Source organism: Dendrobates tinctorius, unplaced genomic scaffold (assembly GCF_039654945.1).
Source record: "Dendrobates tinctorius isolate UK_male_01 unplaced genomic scaffold, ASM3965494v1 ptg000030l, whole genome shotgun sequence".
Classification (NCBI taxonomy): Eukaryota; Metazoa; Chordata; class Amphibia; order Anura; family Dendrobatidae; genus Dendrobates; species Dendrobates tinctorius.
The window spans coordinates 12,051,315-12,068,432 of NW_027361698.1; the positions used below are offsets into that span (position 1 = coordinate 12,051,315).

A 17,118-nucleotide genomic window follows, 5' to 3' on the forward strand; every position below is an offset into this window, starting at 1 on the left:
AGGACATTGGGTTCTCTTCATCTGTTTGGCACTTCAGAAAAGTGTACACGAGTTATAAGTGGCATGTGGAGGCTTCCCTAATATACATAGGTAAAATTCAATGACAGACCAGCATGTGTCTAGAATTACCATCCAAAGATGTTCTGGGTGAAAAATCCTTTTCTGGGTCATGTAGCATCAATATGGGACAATTTTCATCCTCGCCTTCAAGAATAACTTTACCAATATTATAAACATTCAATCCAAAAATGTGAACAGCCATTTCATATTTTTATTTAAAAAAAATATTAAAAAGTTGGCAACGTCCTATTAAATGAAATTTTAAAAACTTACATTACATGAAAAAAAAAAATCTTTTTTTCTTGCTTTACCATTATTTCATTTGTTACATGAGAACAAAAAGAAAAGTTTGAAGCCTCTCCTAGGAATGAATTAACGAGGTGCAAATCCACCTCTGTGTGGACCTCCCCGACCTCGGAAGTTTCCTCTATCTCCTCTGAAGCTTCCTCTGTTCCGCTCTCGACCTCGTTCTCCTCTACCGACTGAGGGTCCCCCACGACCACCGCCTCTAGCTGTTCCAAAGCCACGGTCTGATTTGGGGGGAGGTGTTTTGGGTCGAAGCCTCTCAATTTCTTCAGTGCAGCCAGTTAGAGTAGAATTAGGAGCATTAAAATAGGTCCCATATGTCTCAGAGTTGAAGTTGCTGTTTGTCAGTGTAGGCCCCACAGTAAGCCACCCTAGGAAATCAGATTAAAAAAAGGTTTTGATTGATTTCACAAACCAATGAACCTAAATGGGTTGTCCACTACTAGGGTCATCCCTTCTTGATCTAAATGTTTGGTTCCAATAAAATATAAAAGTGAGAGAGCAGCTGCAGCCCTGGCTTCCTCTTCATATTCAATTAGTCTGAAAGCGATGATGTCAGCGCTGATTGGGCACCAGGCACATCGTGTCATGCACTCACACGGGAGCCATGGTTCCGCGAGAGCCGACAACGCTGGAACGGCGTCGGCATGGGAGGAGAGTATAAGGTGTTTTTTTTCTATTTTATCAGGAACAAACATTTAGATCAAAAATGGGTTGTCCTCGTAATGGACAACCCCTTTAAAGGGGATCTGTCACCCTTTTTATCCCCTATTAGCTGCCGGCATAGACATCGGGGGCTTATCTACAGCATTCCGTAATGCTGTAGTTAAGCCCCCGATGTAACCTGAAAGAGAAGAAAAACACGTTATATTATACTCACCGAGGTGGGCGGTCCGGTCCGGCGCCTCCCTTCTTCATACGATGACGTCCTCTTCTCCCGTCCTGAAATGGCTCCGGCGCATTGCTCTGCCCTGTTGAGGGCAGAGCAGAATTCTGCAGTGCGCAAGCGCCAGACCTCTCCCGACGCCTGCACACTGCAGGACTCTGCTCTGCCCTCAACAGGGAAGAGCAGTGCGCCTGCGCCGGAGCCATTACAGGATGGGAGAAGAGGACGTCATCGCATGAAGGGAGGCGCCGGACGGAACGGCGACACCCATCGGACCGGACCACCCACCTCGGTGAGTATAATATAACGTGTTTTTCTTCTCTTTCAGGTTACATCGGAGGCTTAGATAAGCCCCCGATGTCTATGCCAGCAGCTGCAAAGCCAAAAAAAGGGTGACAGATTCCCTTTAAGAGACTCCGGCACAATGAATAAGAGGAAGCATATAGATTTCCCATTATTCAAGAAAGTTGAATACTGACAATTCCCTTCAACTATACAATAAGTTATGATCTCTCAGTGTAATCATCAGAAAATCTACATTAGAGAGGACATGCATGAAAATGTGAATAAAACATTTTTTAATTATGTGCCTCTGTTGCAGTGATATTAGCTTATAAAGTTTGCTGTTTATGATTGAGCAACATTATCCGGAGGAAAAAGTAAATTCCCCCAGAGAACAATGGTTATAGTGGAAATGAGCATAAAAACCTTGCAAGTTAGTATTTCCCAATGAGTAAAAAAAACGAAAAAAAAAACATTACAGTAGTAGTGAAATACAGTTACAGGGGAGATCTCACCAGATGGTTGGGTGTAGGGCACAGATTGCTGGGGTGGATGGTGGGGAAAGGGGGATTAATCTCACCTCCAGTCTCTTATATACTCTGCTATACAGATGTGTAACAATAAGATTTTCATTACCATGTCTGGATATCCCTCCTTCTTTCACGGGAATCTTACACAGGTGAAATGCCCCCATTTCCCGCATACAGAGGAGGATGGGGGCACGATCAGTGTGATCACAAAAAACAGAGCGCCAGAACTCTAATGATGCACATTTCACTAGACTAGCGATTGCCATCTTGGATATGGGCAACTAACTTTAAATGTTAAACTAATCCAGGATAAAGCATTTGTGTGATCACATGGGTGGGCAGGACTGAAGGCATGGCAAGCCATTTCAGATGAAACACATGTACTTGATCTACATCATAATCAGCCTATGTACAGGACATTCCACATATACTCATAACCCCAGTTATGTGTGGATATATCCATCCCCTTATACTGAACCTAACATTGCTGTATCATGGTTAAGTTATCCCTTATCAATGCAGAGAAGGAGACTAGCAGGCAAAATGGAAGGTCCTCACTAGAGGGTCTCAGAAGTACATTTTTACCTTAATGAGAGCACACATTGGTGTAAAGACTCTCACCAGCCCCGCAATGCTCCCAGGAAAAATATACAAATAACCTCTACGCAAAGTAAGATCATAACACTTCAGCAGTTTGCAAGGGTGACAAAAGCCATACCTGTAGCAATCAGTTGTGGTGGAGGCTGTTAGTTTTATCACAATCACATTACTGTGTAGCTATTTCGCATTCCTGGACTGTAGGACAGGTGCTCGAATACGGTTCCAAACCGCATAGATGTCAAGAAGAAAAACTCGGCACTGCAGTGATCGCTGTGAAAATTTAATGCAATTCAAATCAACATAGGATGTTTCGGTCCATACAGCTGGGCCGCCATCAGATTGATTGTCAATGCATGCAGAGTGAGAAGTAGCATGTAAGAACTGCAAGCCCTGACTGTAGTCTTCTTCAGACATTACTTATCACTCCTTATACATTGACAGTCTGTCTAATGAAAGTCCAACTGTCTGAACCTAAACATCCTATGTTGATTTGAATTGCATTATATCTTCACATCTATCACTGGAGTACCAAGGTCATTCTTCTTAAGACCATCACTCTAGGCACCTCCATGGGACAGGTCAAGACATGACTGCATTATGTGTACACTGCTGTATACTATATGTGTGAGTCAAAAGACCACAGCTTTACTCTTACCGGGTCTAATGGTGCTATCTCTGCCAAAGAGGTGCAGCCGCCTCCGTCCCAAACAGAAGTGTTCGATAATGTGAAAGATCTCCACAGGCTTTTCAATGTTTCCAATTTCTGGCTCCTCTGTAATGATGAGATCAATGTCCACGTTGGCATGGATGAAGTCGCCATCTGTGCTCCGGTGCACAGTTCCTCGAATGCCCATAAGGCAGTGCTCCTGTGAGAAGAAGTGCTCATTAGCCATCATGTAGAAAGTCTGCGGTGAAAGCGGACATATGACAAGCGCTATTCATGAAGACTTGCATAGTGAAAGTTGCCTCAGATGTGCTTTCTCCTGAAGTTTGGAACATTATTGCTTGTATAAAAATTGCTTTTCTTACAGCTTTCTTTCAAGATTTATGAAATGGTCACCTGCTATAATGTGCAGACAGATAGGTGTCAGGATGATGCACCGCTTCTATAATTTTTTCATCATCACATTAAAAAATGAAGACATCCATCACCTCCAGGAGCAGGCTTCGAGAGCTTCCTCGCTAGAACTACATTATAATACTGCCACACGTTACCATTCTATATATTGCTGGAATCACAGCACACATCCCATCGCCGGCGTGATGATTTAAAGGATACGGCGCCGATTTGTGCTGCTCAAAGATAGACACAATCTTGTTTATCCTACAAATGTCTCATTCTAGTGACAGATGGGAACGCTGTACCTTTGTCCTCTGGAAAATTGCCTTAGGGTCCAAGGTCTTGGTCTTGCCAGGATTGTCTTTATTAGTTTTTATCCAACAAATGTCTTCAGATCGTCTAAAGCCCCACTTCCGTAAGCACTGCCGGTATCAACCACAAAAAGTAGTGTGAAATAAAACATTAAATAGCTGACAGAGGCAAGCTACGAGATTACTGCACCCTCCCCAGAGACATGACGGCAGAGCAGATGGAAGAGACCTCACTTCACTACTTGGCTAAGAAAGAAAATTCTATTTATATGAGAAATTAAAAGGGGTTGGGTAACAATTTGCTGGGGACATGATTATGGGACAGTAATAGTAGTATTCCAGGATCTCCTCCTGTACTTGTCACTAGCCTTCCTTACAGACAGAACAGCTCTCCTATCCTCGAAATGGCTCACGGTAGATGAACATGTGACCCAACCTGTCCATCAGCCTTCTCCAATAGAAAAGCAGCTTTCACATTTCCACTGTTTTTCTATTGGAGGCGGCTGATTTTCATGCTATACAAATCATTGTAATGGAGCAAGGCGAAAATCACACGCAAAGCAGATTTATGGGACAATCATTAGCGGCAATTTCCTGCAACGTGTGAACATGGCACTTCTGGGATTATACTGCAACCATTGTTCACTACAAGAAAGAGGTGACCTGTGTTCTGCAAATTGACCCCACATTCAGTAACCTTTAGCAAGAAATGAGCCATTACTCTAATATGATAAGTGGTTTACCCAAGTGTTAGACAAAATCCCACTTTTATTGACGACTGCAGTCTCAGAATTATTCAACCCCGTCGTGACAAGCGTCTTTAGTACAGCACCTTTGGCTGCTATAATCTGCTGCAGATGTGAGGTATAACCACTCACCACATTGTGGCATTACTGAGGAATCCCAGCCCATTCCTCATGGGCAATGGCCAAAAGTTAGTACATTTAAAAATAAACCGAAGTTCAAAGGGGGGATTGAATAATATTGTCTGCAATTGTACGTCCTGAGCACAACCATTAAAAATAATACTGCAACAAAGAATAGGACTACAAAGCAAGCAGTAATGTAGAGCCGATAGTTTCAGTTTGTGTACTAAGCCACCCGCTATAACTAGTTTAAAGGGAACCATCTACTTGTCAATGCTGTGAAATTTAAAGGGGTTGTCCAATGATAAAAGTAGATTGTAATCAAAAAATCTTGGAATAAAATGAGGTTCAAAATTGAGGGTGTTTAAAACAAATGTTCCTGTGCAGAGAACAATCTTATAAATGTGCCTCTGCTATGTACGGTCTTACTTGATCTATTCGACGATCCAGTTCTTGGTCACAACCAATTGTGGAATCTATTAATAATCTAAGATGTATTGTTTAAAATGTATGGTACTTTTTTAGTGGGACAACCCCTTTAAGTGCAGTAGAATAAGCCGATTAACCCCTTCATGACCCAGCCTCTTTTGACCTTAATGACCTGGCCAATTTTTGCAATTCTGACCAGTGTCTCTTTATGAGGTAATAACTCAGGAACACTTCAACGCATCCTAGCAATTCTGAGACTGTTTTGTCGTGACATATTGGGCTTCATATTAGTGGTAAATTTAGGTCGATAATTTTGCGTTTATTTGTGGAAAAAAACAGAAATTTGGTGAAAATTTTGAAAATTTCAAATTTTGAATTTTTATTCTGTTAAACCAAAGAGTTATGTGACACAAAACAGTTAATAAATAACATTTCCCACATGTCTACTTTACATCAGCACAATTTTGGAAACAATTTTTTTTTTGTTAGGAAGTTATAAGGGTTAAATGTTGCCCAGCGATTTCTCATTTTTACAACAAAATTTACAAAACCATTTTTTTTAGGGACCACCTCACATTTGAAGTCACTTTGAGGGGTCTATACGGCAGAAAATGCCCAAAAGTAACATCATTCTAAAAACTACACCCCTCAAGCTATTCAAAACTACATTCAAGAAGATTAACCCTTCAGGTGCTTCACAGAAACTAAAGCAACGTGGAAAGAAAAAATGGACATTTTAATTTTTCCAACAAAAATTTTCTTTTAGCATCAATTTTTTCACTTTCACATAGGTAACAGGATAAAATGGATCCTAAAATTTGTTGGGCAATTTCTTCTGAGTACACCGATACCTCATATGTGGTTATAAACCACTGTTTGGGCGCACGGCAGGGCTCAGAAGGGAAGGAGCATCATTTGCCTTTTTGAATGGAAAATATGCTGGAATATTTAGTGGTTGCCATGTCGCGTTTGGAGAGTCCCTGTGTGCCTAAACATTGGAGCTCCCCCACAAGTGACCCCGTTTTGAAAACTAGACCCTCCAAGGAAGGAACTTATTTAGATGTATAGTGAGCACTTTGAACCCCCAGGTGCTTCACACATTGATCCGTAAAAAAAGGACTTTTTTTCACAAAAATTTTCTTTTAGCCTCAGTTTTTTCATTTTCACATGGGCAATCGGATAAAATGGATCCTAAAATTTGTTGAGCAATTTCTCCTGAGTGCACAGATACCTCATATGTGGTCATAAACCACTGTTTTGGCGCACGGCAGGGCCCAAAAGGGAAGGAGCACCATTTGACTTTTTGAATGGAAAATTAGCTCCAATCGTTAGCGGGCACCATGTCGTGTTTGGAGAGCCCCTGTGTACCTAAACATTGGAGCTCCCCCACAAGTGACCCCATTTTGGAAACAAGACCCCTCAAGGAACTTATCTAGATGTGTGGTGAGCACTTTGAACCCCCAAGTGCTTCACAGAAGTTTACGACGCAGAGCAGTGAAAATAAAAAATCATTTTTTTCCCTCAAAAATGATTTTTTTTAGCCCGCTATTTTTATTTTCACAAGGCTAACAGGAGAAATTGGACCACAAAAGATGTTGTGTAATTTGTCCTGAGTACACCGATCACCATTTGTGGAGGGGAACCACTGTTTGGGCGCTTGGGAGAGCTCAGAAGGGAAGGAGCGCCATTTTGGAATGCAGACTTTGATGGAATGTTCTGCGGGCGTCATGTTGTGTTTGCAGAGCCCCTGATGTACCTAAACAGTAGAAACCCCCCTCAAGTGACCACATTTTGGAAACTAGACCCCCTAAGGAGCTTATCTAGATGTGTAGTGAGCACTTTGAACCCCTAATTGCTTCACAGAAGTTTATAACGCAGAGGCGTGAAGATAAAAAATCTTTTGTTTTTCCTCAAAAAATGATTTTTTAGCCCGCAATTTTTTTTTATTTTCACAAGGGTAACAGGAGAAATTGGACCCCAAAAGTTGTTGTCTAGTTTGTCCTGAGTACGCTGGTACCCCATATGTGGGGTGGAACCACTGTTTAGACACACGTCGGGGCTCGGAAGGGAAGTAGTAACGTTTTGAAATACCGACTTGATGGAATGGTCCACGTGCGTGATGTTGCCTTTGGATAGCCTCTGATGTGCCTAAACAGTGGAAACCCCCCACAAGTGACCCCTTTTTGGAAATTAAACCATCCATGGATCTTATCTAGGTGTGAGGTGAGCACTTTGAACCCCCAAGTGCTTCACAGAAGTAGAGCCGTGAAAATAAAAAATCATTTTTTTTCCACAAAAATATTTTTTTTTGCTCTTAATTTTTTATTTTCCCAAGGGTAACAGGAGAAATTAGACCCCCAAAGTTGTTGTGCAATTTTTCCCCCCGAGTACGCTGATACCCCATATGTGGGGGTAAACCACTGTTTGGGCACACGTCGGGGCTCGGAATGGAGGGAGCACGGTTTGACTTTTTGAACGCAAAATTGGCTGGAATAAATGGTGGCGCCATGTCGCATTTGGAGACCCCGTGATGTGCCTAAACAGTGGAAACCCCTCAATTCTAACTTGAACTCCCCCAACACACCCCTAACCCTGATCCCAACTCTAACCCTAACCACAAGCCTAACCCTAATCCCAACTTCATCTCACCCCTAACCCTAATCTTAACCCTAATTCCAACCCTAACGCCAATCCTAACCCTATTTCTAACCCTAATTTCAACCCTAACCCTAATTCTAACCCTAATAGAAAAATATATATATTTTTTATTTTATTATTTGTGCCTGACTATTAGGGTGATAAAGGGGGGCTGTATTTACTTTTTTTATTTTGATCACTGTGAGAGTTTAATCACAGTGATCAAAATGAAAAAATGAATCTGCAGCCGGCAAATTCCGGCAGGCGCACTGCTCATGCGCCCGCCATTTTCCAAGATGACAGTGCCCATGATCCGGGACGGCGGGACACCGGGACGGCCAGAGGGACTTTGCAGGCACCGTGGGGGGTGAGGGGGGATCGGAAGGTGGGAGGGAGCGGGGAGCTGATGTTAACAGCGGCGTCAGATAGCCGCCGCCCGTCGGTGGCCGATCGCCCCGCCAGTCGGTGTGGGGGGGCGGGTCTCGATCTCTAGCCATGGCAGATGCCATTGCCGCATCAGCCATGGCTGGATTGTAATATTTCACCAAATTTCATTGGTGAAATATTACAAATCGCTCTGACTGGCTGTTTCACTTTTAAAAGCCAATCAGAGCGATCGTAGGCACGTGGGGGCTAAGCCACGCCCCCTGGGATTAACTATAAAGGGTCCTGTATGTGCGGGTCGGGTGACCTTTCAGTCACCCCGGTCACCTGACCCGCAGGGGGGCAATCAATTCATGACGCCACATAGGCGTCATGGGTCGTATTGGCACAACTTTTCATGACTCCTATGTGGCGTCAAAGGTCAGGAAGGGGTTAATATATATAACACCTGTACGTTACTCAATACCTAGTAGTATTGTACGAGGTCCCAATCAGTGCGGCCTGTAATGGGATACACTATAGTCTTATTAATAACCATACTGTGCGCAGTGTTCATATGCCTTTTTATGTAGCCAATGAGAGGCTATTTAACAACCTGGGTCGGCCCATCTATGGCACCTTTAAATTACACAGCAAGGCCAAACTGACAGCGTACCTTTAATCCATGGCTAATCATGAGAGTTGTACGCTTTAATCATTCAGACTACAATGACAGATTCACTTTGTCATCTTAAAAATTAAATTCTAAATTCTGCCAGGATGAAAATCCTATTGGAAACTAGTCCACGTGATGCGGCCAGTGTAGACTGTATAATGAAACACCTGCCTTCACAAGTACACACGGTACACATGGCCACGTCTGATAACAGGAATATATTATACAATATGTCCAGTGTATGTGACAGGCAGGAAGAGGCCCCCAGCTGCAGCTCTATAACAAGGATTATCCCACTTACCATCCTTCCAAAATCCAGACCTTCTCCGGAGCCACACCAAAGGAACACAAAGGCCCTGGAACCTGCAATGCCTTCAATATCTAGTTTCATTATCTACAACAGAACAGAGACTATAGGATTAATGACTTACTTTATAAGGTGCAGACATGTGTTACAGGTCATCAAGCCCCAGCGCTCCCATTATAATAGCACCAAGGCTGACATCAGGACTAAACTGTAATGTGCAGCAGATGTGGCTCCATACATATGAGGGCGACGAATGGAAACTAGAAAGGCGAAGATTCCAACATGGTCCTGAAAAGAGTGATCGCTGCTGATTAAAGAGCTGTAGCCAAATTGGAGAAGAAAACGTTTCCATGGCAAGATGGAGCCGCTGAAATGGTTTCTCCATCAGCAAATTCCTAGACTCGATTGTTCTGTGATCAGGTTATTATACGGATCGTCTGGTTTAACCCCTTAATGACCTCAGCTTTTTTTGGTTTTGTGCTTTTGTTTTTCGCTCCCCTTCTTCCCAGAGCCACAACTTATTTATTTTTACGTCAATATGGCCATGTGAGTACCGTCTCTCAGCTCCCAGTTCTAGGTGATGTCACCCAGACCACGCCACCTCTACAATCCGACACTGTCAGCGGCGTCTCCCGGCCGGCGCACGCCGCGTGCATCAAGTTCTTGGTGAGGACTAGGTGGGTTCCATCGAGGGGAGGATGCTCTCCGGTCCCCAGCCTCCCTCTACCCGGTGCACTCATTCCATCTCATGTGTCGGTGTGATCCTGTGTGATTACCGGTGTATGGCTCAGTTTACATCTCCCTGCCCCGGCGCCCAGGACTTTCCTGTAGCATTTATTTACGGGGATCAGTCACTCAGCGTTTTATTTCACATGACCCCCCATATAACTTTGTTGTCATTACCTGGTTGGAGAATCAGTTCATCTTAAGGTAGGCAGGTTTATTACTAGGTTTATTACTATTTATATACCGCATTATCTATATCCCTTCAGCCATCATTTATTGCAAGCAGGCAGTTTTTCACCCATATAGCAGCAACTTTAGCGCGGTGAACTTTTTGTTTTTGCAATCTCACATGTTTTTTGTTTGGCTTTTTTGCTAGGTTCACTAAATGTTTAAACTGACCTGCCATTATGATTCTCCAGGTCATTACAAGTTCATAGACACCAAACATGTCTTGGTTCTTTTTTTATCTAGGTGGTGAAAAAAAATTCCAATCTTTGTTAAAAAAAATTGCGCCATTTTCCGATACCCGTAGCGTCTCCATTTTTCATGCTCTCGGATTGGGTGAGGGCTTATTTTTTGCATGCCGAGCTGACGTTTTTAATCATACCATTTTTGTGCAGATACGATCTTTTGATCATCCGTTATTGCATTTTAATGCAATGTCGCAGCGACCAAAAAAACATAATTCAGGCGTTTTGATTTTTTTCCCCACTACGCCGTTCAGCGATCAGGTTAATGCTTTCTTTTATTGATAAATCGGGCGATTATGACCGCGGCAATACCTAATATGTGTATGTGTGAGGTTTTTTTTAGTTTTATTTAGAATGAGGCGAAAAAGGGGATTTAAACGTTTATATTTTTTTATTCTTTTCATATTTTTTTAAAACATTTTCTCAAATTTTAGCATGCTTCAATAGCCTCTATGGCAGGCTAGAAGCATCCACAACTCGATCGGCTCTGCTACATATAGGCGATGAGCAGATCGCCTACATGTAGCAGAATTACAGCATTGCTATGAGCGCCGACCACCAGGTGGCGCTCATAGCAATACCTCATCAACAACCATAGCGGTTTCTAGGATACCTGAGTTTGTTATGGCAACGAATCGCTCACCCCCAATCACGTGACAGGGGGTCGGCGATGTGCGCATGTCGGCCGCGCAGCCGGAAGCGCTGGTTAAATCCCGCTGTCCGCGTTTGACAGCGGGATTTAACTAGTTAATAGGCGCGGGTGGATCGCGATTCCAACTGCGCCTATTGCGGACACCTGTCAGCTGTTGAAAACAGCTGACATGTCCCGGCTTTGATGCAGGCTTACCGCCGGAGTCCTCATCAAAGCGGGGGATCTGACCTTGGACGTACTATTGTGTCCAAGGTCAGAAAGGGGTTAATGGAGAATCCCCCTTCTAAAACTTTATCTGTAAACCACAGAGGAGAGCATATCTCTCAGGAAGACCAAGAAACACTGTAATATCTAAAGGGGCTTTCCAGAAAAAAACCCCACCACCACTGCTCTCGGTGTTCGTTGTTGTCTGCAGCGCTGACGACATGTCGACAGCACTGCAGCCAATCATTGAACTCAGCAGCAATGCTTGAGTTGATGTCACGATCTGCTTCGCTCACCAATTGGCTACAGCACTGTCAACGTGAGATGAGCGCTGCAGCGAATATTAGACACCAGAAGGCGCGACAGAGACATCACGCTGGACCTGGGGAGCGTAAATAAAGAACAATTTGGTTTCCTTAAAGGGGACATGTCACCCCCATTTTAGCCTTTTAGCCCGATCAGCTACCGGCACCGCCATCAGAAAAAAAGAGTTAGATTATACTCACCCCGGCGTCCGGTCCGATGGGTGTCGCCATCCCGTCCGGCGCCTCCCATCTTCATATGATGTCCTCCTCCTTGCTTCTCCCTCGGCTCTTGCGCACGCGTACTTTATCTGCCCTGTTGAGGGCAGAGTACTGCAGTGCGCAGGCGCCAGACCTCTCTGACCTTTCCCGGCACCCGCACACTGCAGTACTCTACTCTGCCCTCAACAGGGCAGATAAAGTGCGCCTGCGCAGGAGCCGAGGGAGAAGCAAGGAGGAAATCATCGTATGAAGATGGGAGGCGCCGGACTGGACCGCGATACCCACCGCACCCGACCACATCCCCCGGTGAGTATAATCTAACGTGTTTTTCTTCTCTTTCAGGTTTCATCAGGGGCTTATCTACAGCATTACAGAATGCTGCAGATAAGCCCCTGATGGCGGTCTGTCACTACAAAATGACTGTTCAAACCAAGCACTGGTTCTCGGTACACCATTTGTGTGGCTGAGTAGTTCAATGCACCTTACCACAAATATATTTTCCATCTTTCTCCTCCTTTCTCTGCCTCCTATTAGCCAAAGCTGTCAATCAAGGAAGAGGCGGGCAGACGCAGATGGAAAACCAGTGGGTGGGAAGGAGCACTGAACTGTTAGGCCATGCTAAGGGGGCACCAAGTACCTCAGCTTGGTTTGAGCAGTCATTTTGAACAGACAGACTCCCTTTAATAAAATCCACCACAATAACAGCTGAAAATATCCAAACACAAATATCTATAAATTTGGGGAGCAACTAATGTCGGTGATTATTTACTTACATGAGAATAAATACAAAAAAATTGATAATGTATTGTAGAGGCAGCTAGGACAATGGTATAAGTTGGGAACTGTGCAGCCATGCCAAGGGAAAATGAGAAAACAAGATCATTTTCTATGTTTTTTATTCAAATGTTAAGCAGCTGAATACATGACAGAAGCAAAGTAAACTAGTCCAAATACATGGCAGATCATAATTTGGAAAGCTGTGACCTCCATCAGCTGAAGAAAATGGATCAAGATGCCTAATTAGAACATGGCACTTTCAGGCAGAACTCAATTCTTTTGCTGATATGGATTCCCTACAAACAGAGGAAGGAGATTGATCTCGCCCTGTGCTAACAGGTTGGAGACAGAATTAACCTTTGGTCAAAGCTGAAATCTGATGGGACAGATCGACAATCTGCTCTTATACTGCGACTTTCTGCCTCTCGTGACTGAATGAGCAGACCAGGAAAGGAGACTGCAAAAAAAGCACTGGGTGGCAAGAAGATCTGGATGTGCCGTCGGCATCGGCACATTCACCGTTATCTATTAAGATCCCAAAACTCCTGGGATCAGAGCAAGTCATTAATAAACAGACTAACTCGTTTCTTATGGGGATATTGCCTATATCTCGGTCAATAGGGGATATTGTGACCCAACAACTTCAGAGACTCAAGTCCGGATTCATTATTGGATGGTTCCCAAAACTTTACAATAAATTAATAAATGTGTCTTAAAAAAAAAAAAAACGCAAATAAGTATTTAGGCTCTAATAGTTTCATCTGAATACATCACTTACATCTTCCCAGGTCCACCAGTTTTCATTGGCGGCAATGCCGGTTTCTCTGTAATATTCCTCTAGTGGCGGTTCGAGGAGGATGACATCAAACTCGCTCTTTAACTCCCTCAGATCAAAAGTCTCCAGGTCAGCTTGTAAGTACCTGCATCGGCAAAACGGGAAATAAAATGGTGAAATTCCTTCCATCTGACCACAAAGTCTAATAATCCGGCAGATATATTACCTGTCATGTAATAAAACATTCTGGAAGAGCAGAAGAGCGAGAAGGGAGAAACAACTGGGAAATTCCTCCGATTGACAGAAGTTCTATCAGTACAGCTTTGGTTGGTGAACTCTATGTACATTTTTGTGCCCACCCAGTGATGTAAGACCCGGCCCTCAGGTGGCAGCGATGCAGAACGACGGCTTTGTATGAAATCGGTCATCCGCATAGTGAAATAAGATTGGGAACCACAATATGGATCGGACTGACAGGAGTGACTGCGATCTACGAGCAGGTTGTGGAATATAGTGGCGAGATTCTGCTCAGAATGGCGGAATAGCTCTTTTCTGACACGAAAAAGAAAACTGTCCAATTTTTATCCTTTCCCAGCTGCCTCCACAAAAAAACAAGACAAAAAGAAAAAAGCCTGAAAAATCTATTATCTACAAAACTGACCATGGATTCAAGGATTATTTCAAACCTGTAAAAGTGATACCAACATTATAGGCAGAAGCTTGTATGGCGCTAACACAGAAGAATAAATTCTGAGCTGCTGCAACAGCATGGTACTGCCACCAGGGAGCGATCAAGAGTTGGCTAGCAGCTGAAAAGCTGAATAATGGAAGCAAAGCAGTATAGAGCCATCCATAACGGCACAACTTACTACAGCGGCCCTGCAGCACACAGCGCTAACGGAAGAGGAGACGCCAGAGACATCAACTCCTTAAGGAACAGGGACTTTTTCATTTTTTGTGCTTTCATTTTTTTCTGTGCCTTCTTCCAAGAGCGATATCTTTATTTTTTTAATATTTCAGTAGACATTGTGATATCAGGGCTTGTTTTTGTAGGACGAGTTGTTAGTTTTTATGGTATTCACTGGACGATAAAAATGACATTACCAGTACAAATATGGCAATACCAAGTGTGCATAGATTTTTTTTTTTTTAATTTAAGTGGTGAATAAAAAACCTCCAGACACTTCTAAAGAACACATTTTGGCTGTGTCGCCAATTTCAAAGGCCCATAGAGGTATTATTGTTTTTACCGCGCCGGAATCGCTTCGCGGTAAAAAACGCAGCATGCTCATTAATTTTGCGGAATCGCGGCGATCCCGCACCCATAGGAATGCATTGTTCCGCTTACTTCCCACATGTGGCTGTGCACACCATGCGAAAAGTAAGCAGAACATTTGCGGATGGTACCCACGGTCCGGAGGAGAGGAGACTGTCCTCCAGGCTGTGGGTACCATATCCCTGTAAAAAATAGAATTTAAAAATAAAAAATATTGTTATTCTTACCTTCCGACGTCCCGCGCAGTCTTCCCACCTCTCTCCACGCTCTCGTTCCCAGTACTCCTTTGTGAAAATGCCCACGATGACGTCCGTTCTCGCGGGATTGCGAAGTCTTGCAGTCATTCGCAAGACGTCGCGATCCCGCGAGAACGGACGTCATCACGGGCATTTTCGCAAAGGATTACTGGGAACGGGAGCGTGGAGAGAGGCGGGAAGGCTGCGCGGGACATCGGAAGGTAAGAATAACACCATTTTATATTTTTTTTTTTACATTTTATCTTTTACTACTGATGCTGCATAGGCAACCTCAGAAGTAAAAAGTTGGTCACACTCGTCAAACACTATGTTTGACGAGTGTGACCAACCTGTCAATCAGTTCTCCAAGCGATGCTACAGATCGCTTGGAAAACGCTAGCATTCTGCAAGCTAATTACGCTTGCAAAATGCTAGTTTTTCCGCGGGAATTTAAAATGCGATTTTCCCGCGGAATGGAATTCCGGAACTCTCGCGGTAATTTCCGCAAGAGTTCCGCTACGTGTGAACTTAGCCTTAAAGTTTGAAAAATATGGTAATTTTTTTTTTTTTTAACCTTCATAGGAGATATGAATCTGTGACTGCCTGATGGTTTATACTATAGACTGTATTGCAGGATATAGTGAAAACTAAGGTTTCCTGTGTAGCGCAGCCTGTGTGTGAGCGTCACAAGATTACCAAGATGGCAGCAACAGTGCCCTGCAGCAGGCCCCCAGCTGCCATGGTGGGCCATCGGTGAGCCGCAATCACTTTGCAGGGGAATGAAGCGAGCCAATGTGCATGCACACCAGCAATAACGTTATTTAACTACTGCTCTCAGCGATGGGAGCTCAGCTCCCGGCCACTCCTAATGCAGGATGGCATCGCCTGAATATGGAGGGAGTTCAGCTCTTCCACATACAGTCACAATGCTAACATACATGTAAGCGATTATGTGCCAAGGAGTTAAAGTAGAGAATCCAGAAACATTTTTCTTCCCTAATCTACTATATAATTGTCTAATTCTGTCTGTCTGTAATGGAAATCCCACCTCGTTGATTGGTCGTGGCAGTTAGGCCACGACCAATCAGCGACAGTTGCTTAGTCGTCGTGGCAACACGGCCGCATTGCTTATTGTACAGGCACATTACAGCCGTTAAAGGCATCACTGCTGCGTCGCTCATTATACAGACACAGTCCTGTACATATACAATACATTAGGTAACAGCAGAACAGTGACTGCAGCTCTGGGTGTAACTGGAGTACAATACATTAGATAACAGCAGAACAGTGACAGCAGCTCTGGGTGTAACTGGAGTACAATACATTAGGCAACAGCAGAACAGTGACAGCAGCTCTGGGTGTAACTGGAGTACAATACATTAGGCAACAGCAGAACAGTGACTGCAGCTCTGGGTGTACCTTGAGTACAATACATTTGGTAAGATCTGAACAGTGACTGCAGCTCTGGCTGTAACTGGAGTACAATATATTAGATAACAGCAGAACAGTGACAGCAGCTCCGGGTGTAACAGGAATATAATACACTAGATCGTGGCCCGATTCTATCGCATCGGGTATTCTAGAGTCTCTGTTAAAATAAAAAATAGTTATATACCCACCTTCCGACGGTGTTTTGTGCTAAGCATTACTGGGACCGGAAGATGCCGGGAGCGTGGTGAGAGGAGAGAAAGAGTCCGGGGGCCGTCTGAAGGTGAGTATATAACTATATTTTATTTTATCAGAGACTCTAGAGTACCCAATGCGATAGAATCGGGCCACCATCTAGTCCTTTATAAACATGTACATAATGTAGTTTTAGTGTATTAACTAGTTACGAATCACTGTTTTCCTTGGTGTCCTCGATGGTTCTCTTCTGGCCCACGTGACCACCCTGGAGCTCTTCTGGCTCACTAGTGACTACGATCTGGGGAGGTGTCAGATTTCCTTGTAGAAGATCATATTCACACGTGCAGTATTTGGTCAGTATTTTTCCTCAGTTTCTGAAAGTCAAAACCTGGAGAAGAACAATCGGAGGAAAAGTATAATAGAAACACGTCACCACTTTTGTAGTTATCACCCACTCCTGGATTTCGCCTACAAATACTGAGGTAAATAAGTGACCGAACACTCAACGTGTGAATGTGGCCTAAGTTGGATACCCAGAA

The 17,118-nt window shown here is 43.7% G+C and overlaps 1 protein-coding gene across 1 annotated transcript in view; it reads right to left on the reverse strand.

Annotated features, from left to right (window-relative positions):
• Nucleotides 1-251: 251 nt before the first annotated feature.
• The window catches only part of METTL14 (methyltransferase 14, N6-adenosine-methyltransferase non-catalytic subunit), a 39,893-nt gene continuing 23,026 nt past the window's right edge, over nucleotides 252-17,118 (reverse strand). Inside the window, exons 7-11 of the mRNA XM_073571861.1 lie at nucleotides 13,445-13,586; nucleotides 9,308-9,400; nucleotides 4,030-4,146; nucleotides 3,320-3,530; nucleotides 252-737 (exon numbers count right to left, since the gene is read on the reverse strand). Coding sequence (XP_073427962.1) covers nucleotides 433-737; nucleotides 3,320-3,530; nucleotides 4,030-4,146; nucleotides 9,308-9,400; nucleotides 13,445-13,586 — 868 coding nt within the window. The 3' untranslated portion in view covers nucleotides 252-432. The remainder of the gene's footprint in view (nucleotides 738-3,319; nucleotides 3,531-4,029; nucleotides 4,147-9,307; nucleotides 9,401-13,444; nucleotides 13,587-17,118) is intronic.